The sequence below is a fragment of the Eleginops maclovinus genome, chromosome 22 (assembly GCF_036324505.1).
Source record: "Eleginops maclovinus isolate JMC-PN-2008 ecotype Puerto Natales chromosome 22, JC_Emac_rtc_rv5, whole genome shotgun sequence".
In the NCBI taxonomy this organism is placed as follows: Eukaryota; Metazoa; Chordata; class Actinopteri; order Perciformes; family Eleginopidae; genus Eleginops; species Eleginops maclovinus.
Genome location: NC_086370.1, coordinates 7822143 through 7836014, shown reverse-complemented (window position 1 = coordinate 7836014; position 13872 = coordinate 7822143). Strand labels below are relative to the sequence as shown.

General features: G+C 42.1%; 1 protein-coding gene across 3 annotated transcripts in view; it reads right to left on the bottom strand.

Annotated features, from left to right (window-relative positions):
- Nucleotides 1–1557: 1557 nt before the first annotated feature.
- The window catches only part of LOC134858581 (sorbin and SH3 domain-containing protein 1), a 45688-nt gene continuing 33373 nt past the window's right edge, over nt 1558–13872 (bottom strand). For all 3 annotated transcript variants that reach the window (XM_063874547.1, XM_063874548.1, XM_063874546.1), the window contains 11 exons: nt 12712–12776; nt 12352–12522; nt 10670–10716; nt 10271–10385; nt 9948–10073; nt 9631–9825; nt 8987–9466; nt 8066–8161; nt 6658–6845; nt 6439–6545; nt 1558–5348 (listed from right to left, as the gene is read on the bottom strand). In XM_063874547.1, coding sequence (XP_063730617.1) covers nt 5281–5348; nt 6439–6545; nt 6658–6845; nt 8066–8161; nt 8987–9466; nt 9631–9825; nt 9948–10073; nt 10271–10385; nt 10670–10716; nt 12352–12522; nt 12712–12776 — 1658 coding nt within the window. In that variant the 3' untranslated portion in view covers nt 1558–5280. The remainder of the gene's footprint in view (nt 5349–6438; nt 6546–6657; nt 6846–8065; nt 8162–8986; nt 9467–9630; nt 9826–9947; nt 10074–10270; nt 10386–10669; nt 10717–12351; nt 12523–12711; nt 12777–13872) is intronic.

The window sequence follows — 13872 nt, the reverse complement described above, 5'->3', positions numbered from 1 at the left end:
GACTAATAATCCTTTAAATGAAGAATACACATTTCATTGCATCACACACACATTCAAAAATGACTCAGAACTTTGTTTTTGTTCTGTCCTGATAAAAAATACAACAGCAGAGAAAGTGTTATCGTACCCTCCGTTTCCCCATTGTTTTTGGAATGACTCCTGTGTGTTATCTCTTGATTGAAGATCAATGTTGTTCCGGAAAACATTGGCACACCAACACCAATCCATACTGTTATTTCACAGGCACACAAGTTATATGTAATGTTATTTTCGACATGACAGTTTGTCTTTGAATGTTGGTTGGTGGCTGTAGTTGAATATCCTCATTAGGGGATCAGAAACTTTTTTTTTTTCAAACTGACCCCAAACCAGCAAATTACACCAAAATTCACCAATAATTTGAAACATGTTCAATAAATGGAAATCAAATGTGTTTAGTTTTGATATGACTAACATTTAAATAATATCTTAATGGAGCTTAAAGAAATATTCAGTACCAAAACAACCATTCGGCAGCTGTGTTTAAAAAGCTTAAACACATTTATTTGAAAAGAGATGTAAATTATTTGAATTGCACGGAACAACATATATAACTTTATAAACAGATCATTTTTTCCTGTTGTTAATGGTGTTCCCCATATACTTAAATGTTATTATTCAAGTACTTTCAATTAGTTTTTCCTTCTCCTTGGAACGATGCGAGAAAAACTAAATGTTCCTTCACAAATTCAAAGTAACACGGGGCGAGTATCTCATTAACCAAACATCATTTTGGTTTGATCTACTTCTTAAAATGCTTTGAAAAGATGCCCTCTTGCAGCTTGTACTTGTCACCTCAATGAAAATAATCTAATATCGTAGCAGAGTGATCCCTCTTCACGTTTTTCTCCTCTCAGATGAGCTCCTGTGTTTGTTTTAGGGATGTCGGTCTGCCGGTACGTCACCGTGTTTATATGCAAGCTTACCATTTATGGTAGAGCTAAATCCCAGGATGTGGAATGTGCCGCTCCCAAAACTTGAATTCCTGCCAGAGGATCTCTGCTGAAAGTGGAGAGAAAAAGTCCTGACTGAATGAAACACGTCCTCTCTTGTGGGCTGTACTTGCACCTTTAACAGGCCTTAGGGCAGCCACTGCAGACTGTAGGTGAAGTGTAAGTGAAGCCCTTAACAATGCATAAGATCAAGTCAAGTGAAAAGTATCTTTGTTATGGCTGTATAAACACAGCTGTCAACATCAACACCTAATGGGATGTTACTCACCTGACAAAACAAAAATACCTTAACTATTTATGTACTGACAACACAGAAGGAATCCTCTAACATCTATTACAAGCTTATTTCAACCTTGAACAAAAGAACATTACAGCTCCCCCTTTAGCTCACATGAATTTGCATCTGCTCATTACACATCCACAGAGAATGTGTCTTTACATGCTCATAAACTTTTATACTGCTGCATGACTTTACCCTATTAGCATTTATATGCAAAATGTTAAATGTACCACTCTGATATCATTCAGATCTCTGCCTAGAAATCAAAACAGTCAAAACAACAAATGGTTTAAACGGTTTATTAAATATTGCATAATACCGAAGTCACAGCAGTGTATAGTATCTTTATTTTAATATTGTCAATGTAACAGCACTGCAAAAATGAAGCAAACAAACCAAACCTGTTGCAGGTTGTGCGTCTCAAACCAGTCCGTTCTTATGATTATTAATCATTACGTTTAAAGCATTGTGTCACACTTTTAGGTACAGTAACTGACAAGATGTCCTCCCATCACAGAGACTAGGACTAATGGGAAAACCATGGTTGAATTAAATATGTCATGGATACATTTCAGTGATACTCCCCAAAGAAATGAATGAAAATGAGGCACAATTTTGCATCTAACATAAGGCAATATGATCGTCACAAATGGCAGCATAATGTTCATATGCGTCAAACTTCCTGTGCTCGGTAACGTCCACTCTGTGCTTCAGCCAAAAAAATCCTTCAGGTAAATAAACCGCTGCAAGTGACAGCAGCCTTTTTTTTATTTTACATATTTACAATCCTCTGTGTGCCATGCTGCCTAATAGTCTGCATTTTTACATATGTATGCATTGCGCCACAGTCATATATTCATACATTCATACATCCTGTGATGTTTTCTGGAGCACGAGACAATCTAGAGTGAGTTGTGTTGTGACTAAATGAGTGAATGTATATTAATCCATCAGATAGTGTGTTTCTTTAACGAGTCAACCCAACAAACTCCCAGCAACTGAGCACATTAGCCGAGCCGGAGTTACACAGGAATACAAATGTTTAGCCAGCAGTGGAGGGAAAAACATGCTTTGTGGTGTAACAAAATACCTGAATATTATATCAGTGCTATACAGGCAAACCCATAATGCAGCGTGTTATCTTGAGAAAACATTCCTTTGTTATTGTTGGCAAAATTGTCAGTGGTGACAGGAAGAAACTCCTTCATTTGTCTCAACAGCAAACACTGATTGCTACTAATGTTTGTTAAATTAATGCACTTTGTCGATTATTAAACTTCATGTATCACTTATGGTATCCACATTCAGTTTCAAACCATGTTCCAATCAGGTCAATGTTTATCATTGCTGCACAACTGCAGCCAAAACATCAAGAAATTAATGAAGATAAAGTAAACATACACTTTTAGATTTAGTGAGAGCTGCTGTTTTATGTTTCAAAACTTCACATTACACTTAAAAGGAAGGCCTTCAGATAGTCTGGCACCGTTTGATTAGAAATGTGTGGATTGGGGAAATGATCTGACTTCAGTCTAAAACTGTCTTTAAAGGGACAGTTCACTCAGAAATAAAAACAACATATTATCCCTCTTAACTGTAATGCTATTCATCATTTCAAATGTAGAGTTTGTGAGATACCCAGTGCTGCAGATTTCAACCGTAAAGATGTCTGCCTTCTCACTACATAAAGGAACCAGACAGCACTCTTTGCAGAACATTCAGTCCATGTTTTGAGTAGTTTCATGAAGGAACTACTTTCTTTCTACCAAACTACACCCAATAACTGTGTTGCCGCACAGAAGGAAGCAGGAAGCTAGTCTGAGAAGCAAAGATACTGGCATCATCTTCGCTATGCTATAGTTAGCCAGCTTGTATGAGTTAAGGATAGCAAATCGTCCATTAACAGAGGGACCATATAAACAATACAGTTCCTACATGAAACTGCTCACAACAAGGTCATTCGATTATCTTGAGTAACCGGGTCTTGCTTTTTGGAAAGATACCCTGCTTTTGAGTTTATTGGCACTTTTACCACAAGCGTGCCATCTCTCCATCATATTGGACATCATATTGGAGAGAAGGCAGACATCCTTTAGGCTAATATCTCCAACGCTAGCCCCAAAGCCATCTAGATTGATACAACAAAAAGCATTACTGGGAGGAGGAAAGATATATATTTTTGGGGTGAACTGTCCCTTGAAAATACCTACTAAGCAATCACCCTACAAATTGCATCTGTCTGCCAGCCCAAGCAGGTCGTAACACGTGCTAAAAGTTATTTGCAAGTGCTACTTGACAGCTCCGCTAGAGATTGAGGAGCAAAGTGCAGCGGTTGACGACAACAAGGAATTTGATGAAACAGGAGCAGAGGAGAACAATAGCTATCATCTTTCCATCTGTGCGTGTAGCCTACAGGATCTATTCTGACATGTGGCGTCTGTTACGGAATCTGACGGTGCCGGCGGTGTGGGAGCTCTGATGCTCTGATAGCAGGATAGAAAATCCATCTTCTAACATGGAGTTATTAAAGCTCAGAGAGCAGACAGTCACCCTGTCATCACGTCTGTTTGCTTTAAGCTAACGGTGGCTAACATTCAGGCGATGGCTGATAGTGTTTCATGCTCCAATGTGATTGATTTCTACAGTGCATGCTGACCTTATTACTGAAATCATTCCACTAACTGTATCCAAGTCAGAACATATGAAAATATGTAGCCATATTTGGAAGGCCTCTTAAAGTTTCTGTACACATTTACATGGCTAAAACATACATCTCGTCAGTAAGGGCATGGTTAAAATCTCAATATGCTTTTACAAAATCAGTACGATTATTTTCTAAGACACCTTGTTGGCTTTTCTTAAAACATGACTTAGTTTTTTGGGTGATTAATCTACTATTATGTTGTTACTTGGAATCTCCCTAAATGACCCAACAGGAATTACATGCTACCACGCCTGTCTGTGGTTGCGCTGGAGCAAAGCGTTCACCACCAGCTACCTTACAGACTCCAGCATTCAGCAAACACTTCTATTAAATGTCAAATAAATAGATTCTGAACATATAGGATGTGCATATGGACAGTTTCTCTTCACTTTCATCCGACATGCAACACAGTCCTGTATTTGTGTTCGCTGTGGTTACTTGGGAAAAGAGAAGCTAATATCCCACTTCAACATTTTAGTATTAATCGTAATATACACCCTTTGAATAGAAAGTAAAGGCAATACTGAACAGGTATCTATAGCTTAAGGTTACACTGAGCTGTAATGGTTGTGATGTTCTGAAAATACTGACTTCTTGATGATTCATGAAATGTAACAAAGTAAAATGTCATCAAACACAAGGCTGAGTATTTCAACTTCAAGAGGACACTTATTTTAAGTAATTTTCTCAGATCTAAAGTAACATTTCCTGTAAAATTCATACATATATTGATCCAAACACTGTAGGTTTTCTTCTGGAAGCAGAGGCTTGGTTTGTACTTAGCTAATCATAATAAACACCTCTGTTCCTGAAAGGTAGCTAATGACAAACAGCTCCAAACACACGTCCCATAAAACAACATTCTGAATCCTCCCAGGTTGCGTTCAAGAAACAAGATCCACTCTTTAATCCATACACTGCTCTGCTGCCGGCCCCCGGACTGACGTGCTACGTGAACACTCGTACTGTAGATTACATGGACAACATGGAAGCTGTTATTCTGTACAATAAAAGCTACTTTGTGGTAGATTTTCACGGAGAAATTCCACATGTGGAGACGGACGATTTCTGTCAAGAAGTGTGTAAAATGTGCTCAAGGTGTACACCATGCTGAGGACTGGGCAGAGAGCGGCCTCTGTCTCCGCCCCCCCTGTAGTCTGACATACCTCAGGCCGAACCGATCACTTTCCCAGACAAAATGGATTCGCCCGGCTAAATGACTATGCTAACCAACAGCCATGCGCGATAGTAATGACTTCTAAAGCTTCCCAGGCAACCATGTGTTACAGCCGCGTTAGACACCTTTACAGTTTCACCTCCTTCACGTAATTCCCAGGGAAAGTCCCAAACTGTTTCGTCCTCTTTGAAGTACCTGTAGAGAAACAGAAAGAGAAACATGGGTCAGGCAAAAGATACTAAAAGGATGTTTTCTCACATTACATTTATAAAAACTTGACCTAAAAATAAACATATTTAAAACTACTATTACACGTTTTAACTGGTTATGAAACAGTATCAATTGATGCCTCTATCTGACCAACACAAGCTAACAACACCATTAGCAAGAGGATTGGCTACTTCCCTAAAGATATTCTAAAGGCCTGTCCCTGGGTCAGTTTATCAGAGAGCAGCACATTAACCTGGGTTGCAGGGGGGGGGGGGGGGGATTTTAGCCTTTGCAGACCGTTTACATGCACAAACACCTATATAACACACTACAGGAAAGGTTAAACCCCAAAATGCAGAATAAGTCCACTTTAAAAGGAAGCAGGAGCATATTATTATGTTTGACATTATATCTTTTGGTTATGGCTGATACTGGGACAGAATCAGGCAGAGATGAAAAAATGAAATTGACTGAAGAACAACAAATAGCTAAAAGGGGACCATGAGAAAAGACAGACGGAGAAAATTGTGAGTTGGAAGGATTCATATCCTCTTCCCACTAGACTGGATGTAATATGTCTATTTTATTCATGAAATGAATTGTGAAATGTGGTTTAACATCAATACATTTAGTTGGTGGCTTAAACAAAGACAGCTTAAGCTTTAGCTGACGCTAAGGAAGCCTCGCTAAGCTAAAGGCAGGAAATGGATGGTAGTTTGTATAAAGTTGAGGAAATAAATCTGCCTCTTTCTTTTATATAATTCCAAAACAGATACATGTGAAGATCTTAGCGACACATCCAGTGAGAACACTTCCTTTGGTAGCTTGAAGCATATCTAAAATTAAGTGCAAAGCCTTATGTACATTACACTCAATCCTGTGCTCTCATTCTCTAGAAACCCTATATGGAAGGATGTGACATGGTGAAAACCACTCTACTTCTGCCCTGAGCATGCACAAAGCACGTGTGCAGTCCTTTGCTGTCATTCAGCAGAAACCCTGTACAGATTAATGTGACACAGTGAGTGTAACTGCGTCTCTGAGGAATGTTTCCCGAGGGCCTGCAAGCACATACCGACAAACCAACCGTCATCGCACTTCTCCATGACGCTGACCAGATCTCCCTCATGCAGCTCCAGCTCGTCTTCGTTCTGAGGAACATAACTGTACAGGGCCTGGAAACTGGAGCAGGATGGAAGGATACGTTCAGCAGGAATTACAAATCATAGAATGTTAAACCACAAAGGAAATAACAAAAAAACATGCTGTGGAAGTAAAACATAGATTCACTCACATTCCACAGCTGAGACGGTTCGGCTCCGGGCTACTGCTGTGGGACAGGGGTTGCTGGGAAATGATGAGAGATTGTTTACTGGGGTGGGGGTGCAGTCTATGGACAGAGTCATGAGGGTGGTGGGACAGGTTGCTGCAATACCTCACCGAGGTCTCAGCTATATTCATGATCTCATTACACACTGCCTCCTAGGAGCAGGAGGTGAAGTCGTCAGAGAGAGACAGACAGCGGCCCCAAAGGAGTCCAGTTAGGAGGCCCCCGAGGTGGGGGAGGTGAGGAGTTAGAAAGGGAGGGAAAGGGGGGGGTGAAGGGCGAGACAGGAAGGTAGGCCCAGTAAGTAGCAAGGCAGAAAAGGAAGTGATCCGTTAAAAGCCGGGAGAGAAAGCAGAGGAGACGTTGGTGGAGCCCAGGAGGAGAGGCATGAAGAGAGCATGTAGACAGGAAACATGAAACATTAGTTCACTTTTTCACAGGATACCATTCATTATGAGCATGCAGTATTAGGGGGAAGGTGATAGGTACAGCCTACAGGAAATAGCTTTGGTAAATATACTCATGGGTTCTCTTGTTCGCTTTCTGGGTGAGAGTTTGAGGAGAAGATTTATTCTGCTGTGTCTGTCCATTCAATATGAAGCTCAAATGAATAGCCAGTTAGCTGTGCTTAGCATAAAGACTGAAAGCTGGGAAAAAAATGTGAAGTACTACTGTAAATTTAACGACTAGCAGTTTTACAGGGAGCTGTGTGTATGGGGAGGGCCAATGTTGCAAACCTTTATACCCTTCCAGAATCTCTTGTTCAGATGTGTGGCAGCTAACCTCCAAATCCAATGTTTTTTGTAAAAATCAAACACACAACAAAAAACATGAACGTGATGTGATCATTTGAAATCTTCAGGCACTGATAGTTGAATTCTATAAAATATGGACAAAGCAAGTTGGCCGTTTCCCAATGTTTTGTTATGCTAAGCTAATAATAATAATACTTCTTTATATGTTTGATTTACTTTTACAACTTATTTTCTTAGATTGTTTATGTTGACACCACCAGACACCAAATCACATTCCCTGTATGTGTGCACGTACCTGGCAATACACTTGATTCTGATTCTAAGCTAACCACTACTTCCAGCTTTGTACTGAGCAGACCTACATGAGGGATGATCTCTCATTTAACTTTCAGCAGAAAAGCAAATCTTTTATTTTCAAACTACTCTTTTAATCTGTGATATCTCAGCATATCACAGATTAAATATCTAGCATAAAGGAGGACGTCATGATGAAGTTAGGGATGAGTTATATGAAAGGTGACGGGTTAAAAGTTAAGACGGATTATGAAGTCACTAAACAAACTACAGAGTACTTTTGTAAATCTCGAATAGAGGTCTGAGAGAACTGTGCTCCGTCTTACCGCAAACGAGTTAACGTTGTTGTTGTCTTGGATGTCGAACAGCATCACAGGGCTTCTGGAGCTGCGTCCATGATGTTCAGCCTCATTCCTCACAAACTGCAACACAAACAGGTCAAATCAGCAAGGACATTCAAAATAAAACGTTTCCCCTAAAGCTCCGCACCATGCATCCACCTGCTGTAAACATGGCCATACTTGAGGTTACAGTCAGGCTGCGTTACCCTGTAGGTGAAAATGTCAACTCGCAGCAGCTTTTGAAACACAAGCCAACATGTGAAACCTATAAATACTGACTAATAAATATGTCACTGTCCTAAATAAACTTCCAAACTCCAATGGCATCACACCTCTTCAAGGCAGAACAACAACATGCAACCAAAGACTGGGTTTTATGAAGAGGAAGACACTTAAATAAATCCTTTGAATGCCAGAAAAATAGCTCCTCTTACAGTCCTCCTAAAGCCAAGACACCTGAAACGCACCCTCTAAACACTCAGAAACACTCGCATGTTAGTACACACACACACACACACACACACACACACACACACACACACACACACACACACACACACACACACACACACACCACACACACACACACCACACACACACACACACACACACACACACACACACACACACACACACACACACACACACACACACACACCACACACACACACACACCACACACACACACACACACACACACACACACACACACACACCATGCAGACTGGCAGCGTCAAGCAGTGTGCTTATTCAGTCTCCCTATTCATCCCAGAATCCACTTCTGGTTTCATCTACCAGTTAGTCCCACTCACACACAGATATCAGCTTCAGAACTAACATCTTATTAGAGAGTTACAGTGAGGCCAAAAGCCCATGATGCAACACTGCACACCATGCGGAAGATACCTCTGCAGGGCTATTTCGCCTGTCCCCCTCTGCGCCTTCCCCATCTGTCAACTCCTTCTCCCCCCTCAACCAGCCCTCCAGCACCGGCCCTCCGCAGGGGCTCATGCTGGGGCGAAAGCGCAGGAAGTCCTCCCCCTGAGGCGGGGTGAACGTGAGGAAGGGAGTGGTTGAGTTTGGTCTGGGCGGGTAAGGCGGGGGTAGAGGGGAGGCGGATGGGGAGGCCATGGGTGAGATACCGTATGGGCTGCCGCTGATGAGGGGCACGGGGCTGGCGGAGAAGGGCGGGGGCAGGTACTCGCCGCAGCGGTAGGACACGGTGGGCAGTGGCGGCAGGGGAGGGGTGGGTGCGGCGGGGGGGCTCCCGCCTCCCACCGTCAGGGAGATCCACTCAGAGGAGATAGCGTGGACCCCAGGGGACACGGAGCGGCGGGGGGAGCGAGGGAGGGGCAGGGGGGAGGTGGTCAGACGGTTACGGTACAGCTTAAAGGAGCAGCGTTGGAGGAGATGGAAACGAGGATGAGAGGAAGAAAAGGAAACGGCAGGTGAAAACATGTAGAAATGAGAAGGTGGGGGTCATGGTGAACATAGAGGAGGATTCACATGATTTGTATTTCCACGCTTGATGGACGAGTTCGGGTCCTTACCTGAGGGGAAGCATTCAGGCTGCGCTGTGGCGACTGGCTGACCGGGGGGTCCAGGTACTCCACGCCGTTTTTGACGCGGGGTCGTCTGTTCACCTCTACGTATGTGACGGGGAAGATGCCCTGGCGGTTGGTGCCTGAGATTTTACCTTCATACCAGTTTTCATCAACCCTGCGAATCAGCGTGATCCTCTCCCCCTGCAGGCGCAGAGTCGTTGGTTCATAAACACGAGAAGAGAAGCATTAAAGCGTCTAGATCTATGGAACCATCCTGAGAGTTCCTTCAATGAGTTTCTGATTGCTCTACTCCCCCCCCATACCTTTCTGAAAGACATCTCCACCACCGTGTCCCCGTTGAAGTTGAAGCGTGCGAGAGCCTCTCCGTATTCCAGAACCTGCACCTGGGCGCTTTTCTTTGGCTGGGCTTTCTCTGTGGGGGGGAGGAGCTGCAGAAACACATGATTACTGAGTAAGTGAATCAGAAGAGAACACACTGTGAAGCAGAGTGATGATGCACAACTCCTCCAACACTGCAATCAGGAATTACCTGATTGCAGATTGCAGAGGATATCTCTACTGAAATACATGTAAATTATGAACGGAGAAAAACTTCAAAAAAAATTTCAAAAAACAAGTTGCATACCTCTACATAACTCTGGGGGAAAATGCCAACTCTTCCGTGGTGCTCCCCTTCATACCAGTTCTGATCCACCTGTCGTATGATGAAGATGATGTCTCCCTTCTGAAAAGGTAACTCCCTACAAATGTTCAAAAGAGATCAGTTAGTCAAATGTGGAAGGGACAGGAAGCGCCAGGATTTCCTGTGATTGTAAGATGAGTTTTGTCAGATGTAACTAACCCCGCCTATAAGATAGATTTTAATACAACACAAAGATTATTTTAGCAAGGTCTGCACATATGTAAAGTCTACTAAAGATGCACATATAAAAGCAGCCTCTTAAATACCTCTAGCCGTCATGCAATCACACTCAACATCTCTGCAGCGAAGCGTTTTTCGTGCGTCTTATAAAAGATTACTCACTTTAGGGTTTCGGCTCTGAAGTCGAAGCGAGCCATAGCCGGAGTTCTCTGAAAAGATATATGATAAAAATGAGTCACTCACTTAAAATGTACAACTACAGACATGCAGATTCTATTGTTGAAATCGTAATGTCAGTGTAAAGACTCACAATCACTCCCCTCACATCTCTGTCACTTTTTGGTAACTACACACTGATGTTTGTGTATTGGGAAAATAATTTTGAGGAATGTGTTGTGAGCTGTAAATCTGCCGGAGCTATCCTTCCTGTGCCCCGTGAGAGCATTAATGTTGTCATAATGACAGGAACGAGGTGCTTGTGACTGACTGGGTTACTTGTCCTCTGGAGCATGCTCAATAAGAAACTCCCGGGGGTTGTTTACTGTCAGAGCGTCCTGCCAAGGGAGCAGGCACACCTCAGCAAACACAACAAGATTGCAACTGATACCAGTGACATTGACATTTTTTGTACTTTTTGTGTGCAAAAGGCAGACATTTGTCTTTTCATCTCCAGAGGGTAAATTTAAGCTGCACCTTGTAACTTTAATAAAGCTTTTGGGTGATATTTGAATAAAACTGTCACTACATTCTGACGATGTTGCATGAGGGTTAGGGTTAACCGTCCCCCTGCCTCACTTTGTATTCCTTATTGGTTAAGCAAGAATTCCGACAACCAATCAGAGTCCAGGAGTCTCTAATGCAATGTCGATCACGGCTTTTAAACTCTGATCAAGATTCAGTTGCTATTTCTCTCCTCTAATGTTTTAAAAAACACATTTGAGACAGTTACTGCCGTAAAATGAGAACGTTTGTATCCCCAACAATGTGTTGAAAAATGTTGCGCCCAAACTAACCCATTGGCTGGAGGAAACGTTCTCATTTACAACTATCAGTACCCCCAAATACCTTTCTAAGATTAACATCTAATAAAATCTTTATTCATATTTGATCAGCGCTGACTAGTTTGATCAGAGTTTACAACTAGTTAAGACACATGAGTCATCTCGATAGAGACTCCTGGTTATGGTTTTTTGGGCACACTGGGATCTTGCAAATTCCTTCAAGAGCAGTCGGGCTGGGGGAGGGGGCTGGTACCTGAATTCCTCCTTGATTATCTGTTACAGTTTTCACTATTTCAGCAAAATATCAAAAAAGCAAGTTTTCTAAAAGTTACACGTATATAAATCCAAAAAGGACACATGAAAGCACATTTTCATGACAAACGAAATGTGTCTTATTATTTCTGTCTCTTATTTATGGTCTGGTTTACTATACTTGAATACAGGGGATATTGAAGGTAATGGACGTTACTGTCTCATGTTGAAGCTGTATTTGTTTTTTATTAAAATATTGGGGTAATTGTAAAAAGAAAAGGAGCAATAATAAGAGGAGCAGCACAATCTCCCTTGTGAGGACTAAACCAAGGTTTAAAGGGAACAGTAGAGATCTGTATCTGGTGAGCAGAGGGCAGTCTGGATATTCACTGATAAATTCACCCACTCATATTCTGCTTCCCATCACTGCTCTCCTCCCTGTGAATTGTTGACCCAGAAGAGAAAGCCATCTGTGTCTGTAGCAACCCCACTGTCAACCCCCCCCCACAGCCTGACTCACACGCAAACTGACAAAGCATCTGCTGCTTTTTTCCTGCTTACACAGGGATAAGAGAGGGCGCAGTGTTGTACCTCTACGCCTGATTTCCTCTTCTCCGTGTTATCTGTGATGTTGAGCAGATCTCCGAAGCGCTCGTTGGTGATGAACTGGTGGTGCGTCGGGACAATGCCTGTGTGTCGTCTCGACGCCGTGTCAGCCTCTTCCTGTTCCCGCTTCAGCCGCCGCTGCTCCTCCAAGATTTTCTGTCAGGAAACCAGACGGAAGTGTTTGTTCCCTGCAGATATGGGTCTCCTCTGCTCTTTTATTCATGTGACACACTCTCTGTTATGTATAATAAATGGTTTCCTCATTCATAACACAGCTCTTTTGAATAAAGCATTGTCAGCTGGGTGTTATTTAGGAAAGTTTGGCTTGAGTTTCTAAAAGTTTACCTCTTTGTCTCCATGGCGCCTCCGCATTACTTCATCCTGGCTCTCCCCGAGAACTGGGGACGAGTCTGAAACAGAGACAGAAGGAAGATTACGCTGTGAAGATCTTTCACTCTATAGGCAAAAACAACTCAAAGAACTAAAGTTTTCAAATAGAAGATGATGATATTGCAGTCACCACCTTAATTCAGATGAAAAAATACAATAAATACAACTAAGCATGCCTTGAATGAACACCATAATCTCAAAAAACAAAAGCACACACACGCATCCAAAAAGCCAAAGTATTCCTGCATGCACGTAGGAATGAACACAGAATGATCCGATGTGTGTTCATGGAAAAATAAAATGCAGGAAAAGAAAATATGAGACCTACTGTGTCTCGGCCAAAAGAAAAAACATGACATTACTAATCAAGCAATCATCCGTTAGTTTACTCAACTTTAGCTAGATATCTCCATGACTTCATTTGTCCCACACACAACCAGAGATGTTTCATTCCGTGCCCTAAAGAATAACTATCAATGTCTCAGATTTGTGTCTGATGCCACTGTTTAAAGAAATCCAATCAGGGAACATCCTCTCTAAAAACAAACCCTTCATGGTGAAAGAATGGAAGATGGCAGATGAAAGTTGTTCCGAAAACAGAAAAATAAAAACAGATACAGACACGGTGAGACATCAATTTGAGAGAGCGTATGCAATGTTGTATTGAAATATCCCGCTTAAACATTACAGAGGAATGCTGGGAGTTTAAGGCAAAGGTTTTAAAATTCAGTGTAATGAACAAATGTGGATAAAAAAAATAGGCAAAAACCACTTTCCATCTACAGTTATCTCACACCGTAAGGATGCAATAAAGCTGAATTTGCTCTGGCTCGATGTAATGCTTATGCAGGCTCTAGCACTCTTGCATACAACTCAAATCTGATGTCACCAGGAGATATACATTACCAAAAGCTGCCTGAACCTCCTACAGTCCCTGAGGGGCTTTGATACTCATTCACAGTGAAACATGGGAGAGCAGCAAACAGCACACAATGAGATGGGGAGGCTCTCTGTAAACACAGCACACAGACTACAGATGGGGGGGGGGGCGGCGGTGTCACTTTGTGGAGAAAAAAGGGACACAAGGTGAAGAGAGAGTCGAGATAAATGAGTGAT